General features: G+C 41.5%; 1 protein-coding gene across 1 annotated transcript; it reads right to left on the bottom strand.

Moving 5' to 3' along the window:
* Window positions 1-664: 664 nt before the first annotated feature.
* LOC147896862 (uncharacterized) lies at window positions 665-4,507 on the bottom strand. The gene is made up of 2 exons (XM_087381166.1): window positions 1,600-4,507; window positions 665-1,315 (listed from the first exon to the last, which is right to left on the bottom strand). Exons 1-2 carry the CDS (start codon window positions 4,505-4,507, stop codon window positions 867-869), a joined length of 3,357 nt encoding a protein of 1,118 aa, XP_087237292.1. The 3' UTR covers window positions 665-866.
* Window positions 4,508-18,635: the final 14,128 nt, after the last annotated feature.

The following is an 18,635-nucleotide window of genomic DNA, read 5'->3' as shown; positions in this document are numbered from 1 at the left end:
CTTTTTGTATACAATAGACCTCTGCAAACATGATTCTCTAGGTTGAAATAAGTAAAATTTTGGAGTCTTTTGGCTTTAGGTCCCCTCTCTCTCTCTCTCTCTCTCTCTCTCGTGCACGCGCGCGTGTGTGTGTGTGTGTTGTCATAGATTTATCTCAACTTGCATTGCATTTGAAAAATTCTTTGGATCCTTTTAAAATATATAGATTTATTTCAACTTGCATTGCATTAGAAATTTCTTTGGATTCATTTTAAAAATAGTATATGTAGTATTTACCCCCCTCTTATAGAGTAGACCACGAGAGTCGAGAGTGGAAGAGATATGCCCTCTCCTTTTTGTAGCCAAGATACCTTTTCACATATTTTTCTCTAGGTTGAAATAAGCATTTTTTTGGAGTCTTTTGGAGCTCTCTCTCTCTCTCTCTCTCTCTCTCTATCATAGATATATTGGCTTTTAACCTATCATAGATCTCATAGGTCGATTCAAACTCCATTGATGTTAAAACAATTAGTGGCGTCATTGTCATCATCATCATTTCTTTCTCTCTCTCTCTCTCTCCATCCATAGAGATTGTGTGAGCTTTTTCAAAGATATATCTCAACATTGATTGTACTCAAATTTCCTTTGGATCCATTAAAGTAAATTTGTAGTAACTACTCTCCTCTTAAATTTCCCTTACACTCCTCTTATAATGCCATTAGACTTGGTATGAACTAAGCACAAAGAGTCTGTTTTCAATATTACCCAAAACAATATTACCCGAGTAAGGCGTTCGAGGGAACTTTTATTCAACCCTAACATGGCGTAAAAGAACTCATGGATGGCACAAGGAATTACAAGATCAAAAGATCCAAGATAAGGGAGGGTCAAGAGAGTTGGATGCTGGGGTCGAGGAGCAAAGTGGGAGGAGGTGCAACCTGGTCCTCCTCCTCATCAGCTTGTTGGAGGAGCTCATCAATGGGAGGATATGGCAAACCCCCCGTTCTGCTCATCAGCCTCACCATCACATTCCTCACCTCCTTCATGCTCGGCCTCTCCTTGCTTCTGCTGCTCGTGCACCTCACCGCCATCGCCACCACCTCCTCTACCTCCTCCTTCACCTCGTTGCTGCTCGTGACTTCTCCTCGTATCTCTGTTTCCACCACCTCCATCGTCCTCCCTCTCTCGTATGCCGTCGTCGCCCAGTTCACCAGACTCACCCCTCGCTCATGTAGCTCCTCGCTCGTCGGCCTCCACCCCGTCACCATCTCCATCAACAGCACCCCGTAGCTGTACACGTCCGCCTTGACAGATATCCGTGAGCCGCCCGCGCACTCTGCACAGCGCAAGACAACAAGTCAATATATCAAGTTTTAGAAAGGAGTGGTGAAGAGCCAAGTCCACTATAGCATTAAATAAAGTACATACAGCAAACGATGAGCAATAGATAGACTATATTCATAGTTTCGTATGACAGAATCGATTGAGTCCAACCCATCATGCTGTTTCCGACGATCACTGTTTCCTAGACGATCAACCGCAAAATGTGAAGCTGGCAAGCACGCAGTCGATTCCGACGATGAACGTAATACCGGAAATCGGTCACGCAGGAAAACGCACCTGGAGCAGCGTACCCAAAAGTTCCCCTGAAGTTGCTTATCGTCACATCGTCCGGTTGATTCCTTTCCAGCAGCCTCGCGATGCCAAAGTCAGCGATGTGAGCCACCATATTCGAGCTCATCAGAATGTTTTTGGGCTTCAAATCGCAGTGTATGATCGGCTGAACATACTCGTGATGGAGGTACACCAATCCCTCGGCAACATCCGCAGCTACATTGAGCCGCTGCTTCCAGCTCAACTTGGTTCCAGCAAAATGTAGATGCTCGTCCAGATTCCCGTTCTCCATGAACTCCAGCACCAATGCATTTTCTCCTTCGTCAACGCAGTAGCCAAGCACCTTCACCAGATGCCGGTGCCTCATCTTGCATAGGGTTTTCAGCTCGTTGATAAAACTCCTCCGAGCTTCCCACCCGCTGCTATGTGAGTTTAGCCTCTTGATGGCAACTACCTTCTTGCCCTTCGCTTCTTCTAGCACTGCTTTGTAGCAGACGCTAACGCTTCCTGCACCGATCCGGTTGGCGTCGTCGAAGTCGTTTGTAGCTGCCCTCAGTTCCCTGGCCGTCCAAGCCTTGAACAGCGGTCGTTCAAGGTCGAACCACTCATCTTCGGCCTCAGAATTCGAGCCTAATGAGCCTTCACCCCGAAAATGTTTCTTGTAATAGCACCAATAGCAGGCACATAAAATAGCAAATAGAAGGGCTCCGCCAGCTGCCGAGGCAGAAGCTATTATAACTACTGTTCGCGAGTGCTTATGGCCGGGACTAACAGAAGCACAGGTGACGGATAGAGGACGACCACACAGTCCAGGATTGCCGATAAACGATGCGGAAGAGGAGTTTAAGTAGATTCCAGACGAAGGTATACTTCCTTCCAGTCTATTCAAGGAGACGTTCAAGAATGTAAGGTCCAGGAGCATTCCAAGAGAAGAGGGAAGGCTACCCGACAGTTGGTTGCTCGAGAGATCAAGATACTGAAGGCTTCTGAGGTTTCCCAAAGTGTCTGGGATGCTACCATCAAGACTGTTCCCTGAGAGACTTAGAATTTGCAACCCCTGGCACTGTCCTAAACTCGAAGGTATTTCTCCAGAGAACTTATTTTCAGCAAGATTGATCACCTGCACCATAACCATACCGCCCAACGCTGAAGGAATCGACCCCGTCAAGTTATTGTAGGACAAGTCCAACTGGATACTGAGGGTGCGAAGACTAGCCAGCGCTACGGGAATTGATCCTGCTAGCATATTGTGAGCTATTGTGAAATTCTGCAATCTGGCCAAGCTCCCTAAACTTTCCGGTATGCTTCCTGTCAGCTGATTTCCGTCCAAATGAAGATCGTTCAGATATTGGAGCTGACCAATGGAATCCGGTACCATCCCAAAGAGCCCATTCTCAGAAAGATCCAAGTCTACGAGCGATATGCAACCCGACAATTCAGCAGGTATCGAGCCATTGAGATAATTACTTGCCAATTCCAGACCTTGGAGGCTCTTGAGCTCACCTAGTCCTATGGGGACGCTTCCAACAAAAGAATTGTCACTCAAAAGCAAGTTTTGCAGCGACCTGAATTTGCGGACGTCCTCAGACAAGGTTCCTGAAAAATGATTTGAATTAAGTCTGAGTTCAATCAGAGAGGTCAAATTGAAGAAAGAGCTGGGTAAACTCCCTCCAACTCCACAGCCAGTTAAGTAAAGGTAAAGGAGCTTGACACATCCGCCAATCGATTCTGGTATTGTTCCTCCAAGATTGGGATTGTGGGAGAGCGTGAGCCACTGCAGCTGCGTTAGTCGCCCTATGTCCGGTGCAAGGGGACCCGAGAAATTATTTATAGCTACTTCCAACTTGATCAAATCGGTGCAGTTTGTAATTGAGGGAGGGAGGATGCCGGAAAGGCTGTTCAAATATACTCTAAATTGCTGCAGTTGGGTGAGCTTGCCTACCTCGTCAGGGATCTTCCCCGTGAGCGAGTTGTTGTGAAGACTCAATCTCGTCAACATAGTACAATTGCCTAGAGAAGGCGGTATTGTCCCAACAAGGTGGAGATTATCTCCGACGTTCAAATACTCCAGTGAGCTAACTTGACTCCAATTAGGAGGAATCCACCCGGCAAGAAGGTTTCCCGACAGATCCATCCAAAGCAGATTTGTACAATTGGTAATGGAAACAGGTATCTGGCCGGTAAGGGAGCCTGTGAGAGACGCACTATACGCTTGAAAGAACTGCAGCTTGGAGAGGCGACCAATGTCAGACGGGAGCTCACCTCGGATAACGTTGTCAGATATGTCGAAGTAGACGAGGGAGGTGAAGTTTGCAAGGTAAGGAGGGAAGGTCCAAGACATGGAGTTTTTGCTGAGGTCGAGGTACTGGAGCTGGGAGCAATTAGAGAGGGAGTCGGGGATAGGGCCTGTGAGAAGATTGGTATTGAGGTCGAGGTGGGTGAGGGAGGAGAGGTAGCCGAGCTGGGGGGGGACGGAACCGGAGAAGCTATTGTTGGAAAGGTTGAGGTAAGCGAGGTGAGGGAGGTCGGAGAGGATGGGAGAGATGGAACCAGAGAACTGGTTGGAGTCGAGGAGGAGGGCGACAACCTGTTGGGTGGAGTCGGAGCAAACGACGCCATTCCAGGAGCAGTAGTGATCGGGGGAGGAAGAGGACCAGGAGGAGAGGAAGCTGGATGGGTCGGAGAGGATGGATTGCTTGAAGGCAAGGAGAGCGGCAGCAGAGGTGTTGCCATTGGTGGTGGTAGAAGCTAGGGCATGAGAGGTCTTTGAAGCTATGGAGATGAGGAGGAAGAAGATGGGAAGGCGTGAGGGTAGACTCCATAGCCAAAGTACGCCGAAGCTTGGAATCGCCATGGAAGAAAGCTTCAAACTGAGCTGATCGGAAAGCCCAATTTTGAACGATGGGGAATGCATGTCCTAGGCAATTAGTCCACTTCGTTTCGTCAGTGTCTTAGATTGGACACATGGTTGTCACCTATTGCCACGCCAGCGTGCGCCCCTGTCGTCCACTTTTCCAGCTGTTCGGATGGCGTCGTCCTCTCGTCCGTTCTTTTAATTGTCAACGTTTGACAAGGATGAGTGGTTATGCGGGCTTGGCACACGCCCCTGCGATTTCGGTGCTGTTCGTCAGTTCACTGCCGCTCTCGGCCACGTCACCGCACGCCCCTGTGTGCGCTACGCCACGCCAGCGCGCGACCCTGTCCGCCAATTCTTCACGTGTGAAACCGGCTTTTCCAGGTGTGAAACCAACGACGTAGTGGCGAGCCATCCTTGAAAGGTTGGTCTCGGTTCTACATTCTAGAATAATTTAGTGTGTACGTCTCTCTCATATGTTCTTGACTTTTCCTCATGTTTTCAAGCATTCTTCATTTCTCACAACAAATATAAGAGAGCCTCCCCTGCCGCCCAAATAGGGCTGGCCCAGCCCTACTAGCCCCATGTTGCAAGTCTCCCTCGTCAACGGCTAGGGTCACACCTAACGCAATCTCAGCCATTGGATTCAAAATTTTGTAGAATGGATATTGCCCCTGCCCAAAAAACCCGCTCGCTATTTTATGAGAGGGAAAGGCTTCCCCCCTCCCTTTCCGTACTCCTCTAGCGGTAGACTGCTCTACTGGCATGGACGATTTCACGAGTTCGAGCCCAGCATTGCAATGTTGGACTGGCTGCATCGGATGAAACTATCAAAATTGCCCACTCCTCTCTATCATTATACCATTTCCGGCTTCCACATTCGCTGCCGCCAATGCCCTTGTCCTCATTGCTACAGAAAGCCCCCCACTTCCTCCAGCGTTTTCTCTCCACCCTCCACCCTCGAGCGTTCTCTCCACCTTCTGCCATTCCAACGTTCTTTCCACCTTGTGACAGGTGAGTGTCAAACAAACCTCCCATGCTAATATTGAGGCTTCAATAGTGATGACTGAAATGTCCATGCAACAATGATCGGTGGAAATTATATCCTTCAATGGAAAAGGTGGGGTTTAGGTTCAGGGTTTTGATCAAAGGAAATTTTCCAAAAATAGAAATATTTTTTCTAAATATGGGGCCTTCCCTTTGTATTCTCATTATTTGCAAAGAGCATTTGAGAGTAGGAGAAGTCACTAGGTATGAAGCTTTTTCCTATGGTTTAGTGATCTATATTTTTTAATATAGTTGATTGTAGTTGAATATATGTCTTGCTTTGAGTTGATTTCATATGTTTTAAAGTTTTCCAAATTTGTTTTGAAAAAAACTATAAAATGTTCATAATTTGCCATTAGTATTTCTAAATATAGTAATAAATTTAACTAAAAAGCAATGTGATTTTGCAAAATAAAAAGCAGATGTGTTTTTGAAAAACATGCTTTTATGAGACTTAATTAACTTATAACTACTTTATTAGACTACAAACTAGTTTTTAGTTGAGTTTCATGTGGACAAGCTTGCTGAGGTATGAGATTCTCTCCCTCTATCTCCCTCTCTTCTCTTCCTCAACCTCAACCTCTCCCTCTCTCTCTTTTTGTCTCCCTTTCCATGCATGTTGTTGCTTCATCTATGCAATCATCAACTGGGCTACACGATGACATCATTGATTTGATAGTAACTCGGTTGATGATATTAGCCTTTGTTGATATCATCGATCGGTCAGTTCATCTAGTCGATCACATCATCGGCCATGAAGCAGATTGTAGAGATAGAGGGAATGGAAGGGGGAGATAGAGAGAAGTGGAGAGGGAGAGGGACATGAATAGGGAGTGGGATAGGGAGAGGATTAATTAAATTATTGTTTTAGACTTTACTAATGAGAATTTTGATAATATCTCTAGCTTAGCTCTTTGTTTGAAACATTTTTAATTGTGATTAAAACAAATACATTATTTTGGAACAAACTTTAACTAAGATTGTGATGCTAACTCTGTGAAAAAAGAAAATTTTAAACTATTCATGCATAGTTAGGAGTGGGTTTTCAATCACCATTTTTGGGGTATTTGAGTTTTATTTGTACATTTTTGTGAGCTTTGTTGCTTCTCATCTGTTTTTATGATAAAGTATTCAAATTTGTTTGGGGGAAGAAATACTAAGTCTTTTTTCAATGATTAGCTTCATCTTATTTTGTTAGATTGGGAACTCTATTTGATTTGAAGTGTAATTCAATGGTTTTTAGCTAGAAGCCTTTATGTAGTCAAGTTAGTAATCTTTTTTAATTCATTGAAAGTATTGAGATTATCTTGTCATTCTTTTTGCAATTGATATTCCATATATTCGATGCGAAATAATTAAAAGTTGACTATTATTTTTATAGACACATTGAATAAGCAAACTTTTGGAGGGATACGTTCATTTGGGGAGCCTACGATGGAGGTTCCTCTATGGAAAAGCCAAAAGTATTGATGAAAAAGAAGGGTGGCAAGGAATCTAATCCTACTATTTAACAACAACATGTTCATGATGTTCCTAATCCCTTTAATGAAGCTTAGAAAATTATGGGACAAAGCAAAAGTACACAACATTAAAGATTCAAAATGGACCATCAAAGGTGATCATGAAATAGAGATGTCATTGATGCTTCCAAAGGTTCTTTTGAATGGAAGATTAGCTTTTAAACCAATTACCATGATCAAAGAAATTGCAAAAAGTGAGAGGAAGATTGGGGAATTTGAAATGCTTGGGGTTGACGACAATAAGAAGGCTCTTATTTGTGTTGTCAATGAAAAGTTGTTTTGTTACAAAGCCATTACTCCTCCTTTTATAGCTGAAAAACTCATTAAAATCAAAGAGGAAGGGAAGGTTAGTTACCATCCATGTATTATTTTGTACTTTATCAACACTTTGTTTCTATAAAAGAAGAAAAAAAAAGGATTGAATACCATTTGTTGAATTTACAGGATCTTATTTTCAACTTATCCAACAAATTGTAGAGGTTGAGGAGGTTATAGAAGACATCATGGACATATAACCTTGAAAGAGCAAGTTTGAGGAACACTTGAAGGATCAATTTGGGGAGGATACCACAACATCACATATCAAAGTATTTCATTCTTCTAAGTCTAAGGGGAAGACTATATTGAAGGTGAGAAAAGAGGCTCTATTGGTATTGGATTAAGAGCTCCCTCAGGTTCACATGGATTCAGAGCACCTTCTCTATCTCATGGACTAAGTGCAACTCTGGGTGGACATGGTCTGAGAGTGCCTCTGCCACAATAACGACTTCTAGCTACTTGTATGGCTCCTTAGAGGAGTTTGATGAGGATGTTGTTGTGGAGACTCTAGCCATTGCATAAGAGAGAAAATGTACAAAATAAAATTCAAAAAGGTCAAAAGTGGCAAAAGAGGAAGGAGGCACAAAGGAGGTCAAGGAGATCCAAAACATGGAGAACTTCAATTAGCAGGAGCAGATATTGGAGATGGTACTTCAAATACACGTCAAAATAGAATGCATGCAAAGATAGAAAAGGAGAACCTTGTGGTTCGTTAGAAGAATACATATCAATTGGATTGTGAGACCTCCAATTGATCCTTCCATGCTCGTGTCCATTAAAAGTACATGTAATACATTAGATTCATATTGAAAATTTGAAGAATAGGATGAAGGATAATCCCCATGCATAAGTTGTCAACCTTATAATACTTGTAGATCTATCCGACACAATGTTCTAGCAAGCAAGAATTTGATTGTTGGAGGGCAAATGATGATTATCGATACTTTGTTATTGGAGGCTCACATTCAACAGAAGCAACAAGGCGACTCAATGTTGAGTTTCCACACAATCATTCCTATAAAACATGTAATTGCACTGTGTATGTTGGATTGACTCCTAAGGAGGCAAAGTTTTTGCCCTTTGACCACAATAATGAAAATGACTATCGAAAGTCAATGCCATGGATTGAACAAATACGTTTTTATCACAATGGGTCTGTTGTACAACTTAAAGAGGATTGGTTGCCATCACTATAGAGTTTCGGTTGCTTTGTTAAAAGAGATCAGATTTTTGTAGCTACTATAAAAGGCCCATTTAGGCAAAGTGATAGCGTTAGAGAATGGGATACCACGTTTAAAATTACATTTTGGAATGTTGAAATATGGAATCTTATAAATGCAATTTTCACAAAGTGTGAGAACTTAAAAATCAAAGAGGGAAAAAAATTCAAGGTTAAAGGAAGCAAACAAGATCCCCATGCCATGAAGGCTTTACCTAAGGAGATTCACTCCTTAGCATGGAAGAGCATTCAAGGAATAAAAGATGAGACTCTCATAAAGTCCATGGCCGTGCTGTGTCTAGAGATTTATCTCTAGAAGAATTGAGCAATGAGTTTGATGAATACGTAGACATCTCTCATTTTTCTCAGAGAATATGCAAGGAATAAAAGATGACACTCTCATAAAGTCCGTGCTTGGTAGAGTTGTGTCTGGGGATTTATCTCTTAAAGAATTGGGCAATGAGTTTGATGAGTAAGTAGACATCTCTCATTTTCCTCATGAGGCTTCTAGTGATTTTCCATTATTGAATTTATACATGATTGTTCTTCATTGAGTTAATTGGTGCTACCTTGATCTCTTCTCCCTTCCACAAAGAGAATTGATTATATTACTTTATTAAAATATTTCAAATTTAAATTTTTATACACTTTACATTTGAAAGACTTCATCATGTAGATATTTTAACTATGAGTCTTAACATTAGTTTGGTAGAAGGACATAAAAATGTCCCAGGACACTTTTATGTCTTGTTAAGGTAGCCACTTCATAGAATTATTCAAAAGCATCGATGAGGTATTTTGGGGATTTTATTACTTGCCATAATAGCTTATATGCTGGAAAAAACTTAGAATTATTATGGATTGGAACTTGCCCCTATTACTTTGAGTTCTACCTAAAGTTTTAAGGTTAACCTAACACCAATATTTCAAGCTGTTTTCTCAGGTTTTAGATAAAATGGCCATACTTCTTACTTAAAATGAGTTTTCTTAGAGTTTTTAAGTCCTACAATCTAAGGTTAACTATAACACATATGTTAATCTTTCCTTGGAGCTAGATAGTCATATTCATTATGATCTATGGCCTTAAATGTAATTTTAGTAATTGTTGATAGTGAGGCAAACATGGATCTTTTACAAATTCTTTGACATGTCTAAGAAGTTCCAAACTCAACCATACTTTGTATATGTCTTCAATAGGATATTATGGAGTAGTGTGAGTTTTTAGGGGACCTAATGTCATGTAGAACACCAAATTTAAGGGTCATTGTTTTCTTGGGTGTAGCCACTTTTGGTGAGGTTCATTGAATTTTTTGTATATAGGTATCTTGCATGACCCCTAACTTATGCATTGCTCAATGGAATTCGGCAAACTTTGTCTTGAAGTTGTAGTGCTATGCTGCATGTGAAAATGCATCCTGAAGACTGTAGGATATAGCAATTTACTTAAAAACATCAAAATTTTGTTCTCTACATACATGCAACCAAGTAATCATTCAAAAGTACACTACGTGAGCTTTACCAAATGGTCAAACTTTATCTAGTCTTTGTGATTTTTTAGATGTTGTCATGTGAGGGATTGGGATAGAGATAGAGGATGGAGAGAGAGGTAGGAAGAGAGAGAGGGGGAAGGGAAGGATGGAAGGGGAGAGAGAGAGAGAGAGAGAGAGAGAGATTCATCAAAACCTCTATAAAAAACATTGTACAAAGTTTTGGCCATGTGGTCAAATTTCCATGCAAATACTATAAAAGATTAAAGTCATCTAAGAACACAAGAAAACACCAATATGTCATTTGTTGTAAAGACAGTACAGATCTTGAAACACCTTTATCTGTCTCTTTCATAATAAGCTCAACAAGATTGTCTTCTGCTTCCTTTTCATCTATCGGTGCCAAACTTGGGTTTTGAGGAATATCAATAGGACCACAAATAGGATCAGGCTTTGGGTGTGCAATTTCATGTGACCAACACTTAGCTTTGATGCTCCTCTGATCTCTTTGATTGCATACAACTGCAATAGTTTTTATGTTAGTCGTCAGTGCAACAACTGAAGCTTCACCATTAGCAAATATGTCAAAGATGACTTCATGCTCCTCGGTGTAAGCCTCTACTATATCAGTGATCACACGTCTTTTCTTCTTTATTAACATTTTTGCAACCCTTAATTCCTATCTTGACCTTCATCATCCTCGTCATCCTCAACTTCCTCAGAATAAAAAATATTTGGCTTGTTGGGGTGGTTCACATAACGATCAAGGGAGCTAAAACTCTTATCCTTGCTAACAAGTGTCAACACAACATATGAATCATGTGCATCGCTAGCAAAAGTATTAGAGCTTGGAAGATAGTAGATACTCCCTCTCAACATAGTGTACTTTCCAGAGACATCCTCAAGAGCGTCTTTCAATGCCACCATTTGTCTGTCTGTCACAAATAACAAGCATATGAATTGCTTTGGATCACTTGTCATATCAAGCAGTGACTTCAACACCATCTCAAACTTAGAAGCATTCCAAATCATCCCATCCACACCGTGTGCTCCATCAAACACAGGTACACCTATGGTCATAGGTCCTTTATACACATTGTGAATCAAATCGAATGCTTCCAATTTCGCCCCAACCACATGCACTTGCCATTTCAAATCCAAGAAGTCATCCCGAGGATTGTTCTTTCTTCCCACCACAAAATTAACAATATCCCTGGTACTGCTAGGCAATGCACCTGCATCAGCACGGGAGAGATTCTTCCATACCCACTCAATACAAATGGCCACAAACTTGGAATAATTTGAATGGTCTGATGTTGCTGCCTCGAATGCTCCCACCAGTCATGACACCATGGCTCGTGTTCTACTCTGTGATGGTAAGGATCAAATGTGTGCATCTACAACTGCTTCCTGCTTCTACTCTACAAGCAGTCTTCTTTCTTCTCGTTCTTTCTCCCTTTGCAAATGTTGCAAAAGTTCTTCCGATGCCATTTTGATATCGTGTCTTTGCTTTCCTCAACCCGCAATCTGTTCCTTATTCCTTGACTAGGCTTTTCATCTTTCTTGTCTCGTAGCCTCTGTCTGCTTCTCTTGCAAGACATGGTGAGCTGCATGTTGCCACTGATGTTTAATATGGTGCCATGTGCACATAGATTAGAGGCTAAGGAATGGTATAGGAATGTATTAAAGTAGCCACCCTAGGATGTGGACTACATCATGTGAAGATGTGAATAAAGGACATCCACAAGGAGAGATGTGGATCAGAGGATCCCACAAGTGTTGACTACTCTAAAGACTCTCTCTATATGATAATCCTTCTTGTATTGTTGAAATATACATACACTCAAGATTCCGTTTATGAGTCCAAGCTAATCTATTTTGGAACCTAATTGACCTGAGGTACATGTCATGAGCACTCTCTACATCATGTTTCCACATAGGTTCCATCCACCTTAGAGTGCTTGATAGATCCTGAGGCACGCATGTTTTAACATGGTATGAGAGCATAGGCTTAGTTCTCCTAGTTTTAGCTCATTAGTATGTAAGATTAGTTTTAGATCTTGATATTTCTTTTGAGGTTTCATTGACATTCCTTCTTAGGGAGAGAGAGAGAGAGAGAGAGAATCTATCTAGATGAAGTCTCCCTAAGTTCTACATGCAACCAGGTGCCTTGTAGACTCGATTGACGACAAAGGCAAGAGGCAGAGAATTCGATGACACAAGAGACAACAACAAAAGGCATGAGTGCTCAACAACTAAGGCTAGGCAAGCCTCTACACTTACAACGGCCCAAAAGCTTAGCAATGCAGCCAGCAATGATTGCCTTGAACAAATGCAACTCAAAGCTACAACGACAAGCTCTTGGTTTTGGCACCTCGAATAGTAGCGAACAACGTTCTTCACTTAACACTCCAACAAATGGCTCCATTGCCCACAACAAAAGCAATAAATGAGTAGAAGCATAATGTGTTTTCGGTGCTCCAACAACCTTGCAACATCTCCAACCTTCTACATGTGCAACCACTCCAAGGGATCACCCAAACACAGTATAGATGCTCCAAGAAGCCATCATTAATGGGTGCCCCTAATAACTCGAGCTCTAATACAAAGGCCTACAATGCTCCTGTAGTGGCTATCCACTCTCAGCATCATCAGCAATCCTTTAGAACTCACGCGGCTCCATGAGCATGACATAACATACAGTGATGGACCCTGCACCCAATAGGCTCCCACAACGGCCACCTCCAACCATGGCTCCATCGATTGCTCACAATGCTTCTACATGCCTTCAACACCCAAGTAGTCCTCCGTAAGGTAGATTCAACATGACCTTCATCCCTAGCTCTCACAACGCAACCACGAGGAGCAACATGCCTTCAACCGCCTCAATGCCAATGGGCTACTCCATCTACCAACACAATCTGCCAACAATGTCCATAGCCCACACAACAATGACAAAGGACTCTGCAATGCCTCCATGCTCCTGTAGACTGTACTCCTTTGCAAGCCGTTGTCATTGCAATTTCTCTGCAACTTCAAAGGTTTCTTTTCTTGCTAAGGTTCCCCTTGACAAGACATGTCATAGATAAGGTTGGGTGTGGGTAAGTTAAGCCATGGTTAGGTTTAGGGCTGGTTAATATGCCACATCACCATGTGCCACCCAAGCACAGTCCCTTATTAAGCACAATTTGTAAGCTGTATGTAAATAGCCTCTGCCACATCATCAATTGCCCCTTTTCTTGACTAAAACTTCGACAAACCATAACTTTCAATCCAGAAAGAATATTCACATGCTTTAAAAAGGAAAAGTGATCATCTTTTTGAGCCTTATACACCTACTAGGTTAGAATCTTGTTAGCAATTAGACACTGCCATTGAATCAAAACAAAGCTCATGGTAAGACCTTTGCAACAAATTATAAAGCAATAGATGAATGCACAAAGCATGCCAAAAGCATAAGTGCATGAGATGACCATAGCACAAATCATGGCATCCATACATAAAGCATTAAGGCACATGGAATAACAAAACATCATGCATCAAGCTACATTAAGCAAAGAAGAGAACACCATCAACAACATGTATTGAGAAGCAAAACCTTGCCACCTTTAGCCCACATGTTTGTGAATCAAACCTGACCACCTACAAGTAGCCATGCAAGCACTCAGGGGAGCTAGTGACATGTAAAAACCACACTTGACCACCTTAAGTAGCAATGTATACACTAAGGGGAGGTGATGGATTTGTAACTCACATTTAACCACCTTGCGGTAGCCAATGGATTATGGCACCAAGGGGAGTGTTGAGATATGGTGCCATCTGCACATAGATTAGAGGCTAAGGTATGGTATAGGAATGTATTAAAGTAGCCACCCTAGGATGTGGACTACATGATCTGATGATGTGGATCAAGGACATCCACAAGGAGAGATGTGGATCAGAGGATCCCACAAGTGTTGACTATTCTAAAGGTTCTCTCTATATAAGAATCCTTCTTGTATGGTTGAAATATACATACACTCAAGATTCTGATGTTTATGAGTCCAAGCTAATCTATCTTGGAACCTAATTGACTTGAGGTACATGTCATGAGCACTCTCTTCATCATATTTCCACATAGGTTCCATCCATCTTAGAGTGCTCCATAGATCTTGAGGCACATGTGTTTTAAAAATTGACGCCATGGCCACGATTAATCTAGAATAAACCTTGAGAAGCTAGCTTGTGAGGCGAGCAAAGAATAGAAGACAAATTACCCAAAAGAAGACAATGCCAAACAAAAGTTTGCACAAGGTCAAGTCGAGGTGCATGCGGGTTCAAGGGTGTTTGCAGGGCGTGGTCACAAGTACTTAATATTCCAAGATTCGATGGGCGAGAGGTGTGAAAATTTGAAATTCACGGGAGTAGCAAAATTTTCATCCGTCGAGTGACCCCCCTCCGGTGATACACGTTAGTAGACTTGGATATCTCAAACAAGTGCAATGTGGCCTAAAATGCTTTAAAAACGCCAAAGGGCATGCTATTGGGTTTGATGCCATGTATAATGAAATGCGGTGGACTTTTGCATGCTTATGAGCCATATAGCAAGCAAGTGCATGGAAAAAGAAACAATTTAAAATTGTAAATAGTGTTGGATTTATTAAAAGATCTTTGCACATGCACAAATTGCACATTTTCAACTTCTTCCATTTTAGGGTGAATCTAAATACCAATATGAATCTAAATACCATCCTATTCACATCTATGTCACTTTGTGCAACTCCAAGCCATATTGGGTAGATTGAATCTGGTGTCCAAATAAGCATAAAATCACCATTCTTGACATCCACCATTGGCTTAAATGCATCTTTGGGTCTTTTTCGTGAAGGCCCACAATAGTGGTCATCTAGTTCTTCCAACTCTTTAAAGTCATCCTTGTCATCCATTGTAAAAATTGTTCCTTCACCATGTGTCCTTGGCCAAAAATATTTGAACACTTCCTCTTCTGGCATATTTGGAGTTTGTAGAGCACCCACCATATTTTTCCAATACTCAATCATAGGTGCTATGTATTGTGTGAACTCAGCATCTAGACCTTGTGATGTTGACCATTTTTCCCAGTAGCTTAGGTAACCCTTGATGCCTCCTACCACCTCTTGGTGATCCTTTATGTATTCAAACATGGGTACCAGCATTGGGGACCCTGTTGGAAGCATGGGCTCCCCAAAATTGTCCCTCTTCCACAATTCAATGCCATCTTCTCTCAGTAGCCACTCAATCGACTTTGGATGCATCTTGTACTGCATGCTTGCTATGTTTCCTTTCATATAAAACCTAAATTGGAGTGGCTTTGAATGTCCCACCAATGAATCCTGCCCATCACACAAGAAGCCATTGATGTAACTCTTGAAGTTACGGACATGGGTTATGAGAAATGGTGCAGGCCTTGAAGATTGACACATTTGAAAATGATGCATCAGGTGTGGGAAAGTGAAAGTCATGTTTGTCTTGAGCTTTTCAGAGAGTTTGCTAAACATGGAATCAATGTCCTCATGTGTATGACCCACCATAAGAAATCCCGGTTGTATCATCTTGAAGGTCCCTTGTGCCACCAAGAGTGATAAAAATGCAAACAAGTAGCGATTTTTATTCTCTGATCATCCGATGACACCATCTTATCCACACACATGTGTTGATTGAGATTACCTTGGTGATGATCCAGTGCCTTTCGTGAATTTAGTGCCCACAGAATTGCATTGCTTGATCTCAGCATGCCATCCTCTGCTAGATCACCCTTCTCATGTCTCTCCAACCTCTCTAAGTTTTGTAAACACATGGACAATGATGCAATAGTAAAGTTTGGATCATGAGGCCATAATCCCAAAGCAAAGTGACCATAATTCCCTTCCCCATGTCCATGTGTAATAACTCCTATAAGTGAAACTGACAATTGAGGGCATTTGTCTATCTCTTTCGATCGCACCCTCAATCTTGGTATTGCTATCTTTTGTTGATCCATCTTGTCATGTATGATGCACAAATTTTTGTGTGGATTCAATTGCAATGCCAAGTGCCATGCATAGTAGAGGTTTCTACAACTTTGTTGTTGTAGCATGTGACATCGACGTCACCTCAAGAGTTTATCACGTTCTTGTATACATGTTGTTGGTCCCAGCTATTCTTTGATCTCTGAACAAGTACTACAGAACTCACTAGTCTTTGCAAGACTTACATGCTTGAATTTTGTAGTCCATATTCGATTGAATGTGGACATAGACATCTGCTTTTATTTTTTAGTTGTCCCAAGGTTGTATTAACTTCATTGAAGATGTCTACTTGCTTGTACATGTCTAAAATTACTAATTGTGTGTTTCTCGACCCATCTTCTCCTGTTCGGCTTTTATGTGGAATTTTCCCAGCATTATTCTCCACAAAGTCTCTCATAATTGGTCTTCTAGTTTGAGTGTGGTCCCAAGCTTTCCTTAAGAGCCCTTTGTTTCCATGGATGGCTCTACGCACACCCTGCTCGTACTACCCTCTGTACCTATAAAATGAGGTCTTTGGGATGCCATATATCTTATACCATGCCATTGAACACACATCCTTCCCATCAACCACAAAATTATATCTTCATGTACCCACACTATCAACATGATTCGATAAGTCAAAAATATCATACACATAGTTAGTACGTGCTTCCAAGTCCAAGCTCCAAAAGTAGTTGAATCTCTTTTATTGCTTCCCGGCTAGTGAGTTGGCAACATTTCTTAGCATAGCAATCAATTGTAGCCACTTGGAAAATATCGTCCATACATAACCTCAATGTAGAAGCCTTTTGAGTGACAACCCTGGCCTTTTGATTCACCATATAATACGATCTCTTTTTAATGTAGATTGAATTCTTGTTAGGATGAGATCCTCACCAAAACCCTCTATTTTATCAACTTTGTTTGCTTCACATATGTTAGCACCCATGTATTCGTCCTCTAGCAATGGTCTTCCATCCTCAAATGTGAGTCTCTTGATTGGCCACCTCACCAAATTGACACAATTTAGATCATCACTCACAGTTAACGATGCATTAGCATTGTATGTCCTATCCACCACTACACCTACATCAAGGTCTCCTAGGAGTTCAAAATCAATAGCCTCATATGGGAATGCCAGAAGGATGATCCGTGTGCATCTGTGTTGTTTCCTTTGACCATAGGACCACTCTCCTTTCTCTCCAAAACCTGTGCATGCATCATCAGTTGGAAATGGCAAAAGTGCATTACTATTGAGACATTTCTACACTACCACCAACGGGCATCCAACACCAAGAAGTTTCCCATGGGAGTTAGGGTTCAGGGTTTGGGAGTTAGGGTTTAGGGTTTGGGGTTTGGGAGTTAGGGTTTAGGGTTTAGGTTTTGGGGGTTAGGGTTAAGGGTTTAGGGTTTAGGGTTTGGGGGTTAGGGTTTAGGGTTTAGGAGTTAGGGTTCAGGGTTTGGGGTTTAGGGTTTAGGGTTTGGGAGTTAGGGTTTGGGGTTTGGGGGTTAGGGTTTAGGGGTTAGGGTTTAGGGTTTAGGGTTTAGGGTTTGGGAGTTAGGGTTTAGGGTTTAGGGTTGTTATTGGTTAGGGTTTAGGGTTGTTTTGGTTTACGGTTTAGGGTTTAGGGTTTAGGGTTGTTATTGGTTTACGGTTGTTATTGGTTAGTGTCTAATTAAATTTTCAAACACGTTCTGGATTTTTAAATCATTAATAAAGTAGATTATTGAGAAGAGACTAATGTTCTTTATAATGGTTGTTGAGCTTGTTTGCAAAGGAAACTCACAAAGGAGATGGCTACAAAATTTATTCCGGGGATGGAGGTGATTTTATGTTGCAAAAGAGAAGTGGTTGCATTTGCTACAATCCATGAAAGTGATCCAAATTCTATTTGTCACTTTAGAAGACTTGGCGAAGATAAGGTGGCGGTTATCGTATCAAGGATTCTTAGTGCACATGTTGAGCTAAAGCATAAGTGTGGGGATATGGAAATCCTTGGAGATGTTATGCCCTATAATACTTCCAACAAAGCATTTATTGCATGGGACAGAGATGAGACTTATCCAACACATGTCATCAGGAATACAAAGTGCATATCTTTGGATTTTAGAGTGGGAGATATTTTACAAATGTTATCATTTACAAATAAGTATGTAGCAGAAGGTCAAGTCTTGGGATTTGAACAAGTTGAACACTGGACATTTGCGCAGATGAGAATTCAAAAAGTTGCTGATGATGGTATGGATGATAACTCAATGTCATTGGATGGTCCCTACTATGAGGTAGGTAAGGATTTGAGATGGAGCATGCAATTTTTAAAGATTGGAAAGACTCGGCATGTGGTTTTTAATGATAAACATAATGTATACTACAACATCAAAGAATTGAAAGAATATGCCAATGTACCAAGCTCTATTCCTTCAGAGATGGATGATTCCAATGCACTCAACTATAGCACTGACGTCTTATCAAAAGTCGATGAGTTCATTGGTACCGAGAAAGAAAGATATTTCACAAGTGATGCCTTATCCGGGGTGGATGAGTTCATGCACATTGAGAACTTGGGCAAAGATGTCAAAAGTGTTATATCT

This window comes from Dipteris shenzhenensis, chromosome 11, assembly GCF_047967505.1.
Source record: "Dipteris shenzhenensis isolate YYH24624 ecotype China chromosome 11, Dip_SZ_1.0, whole genome shotgun sequence".
Classification (NCBI taxonomy): Eukaryota; Viridiplantae; Streptophyta; class Polypodiopsida; order Gleicheniales; family Dipteridaceae; genus Dipteris; species Dipteris shenzhenensis.
The sequence above is the reverse complement of the archived record's forward strand: the minus strand, read 5'-3'. Positions and strand labels throughout refer to the sequence as shown.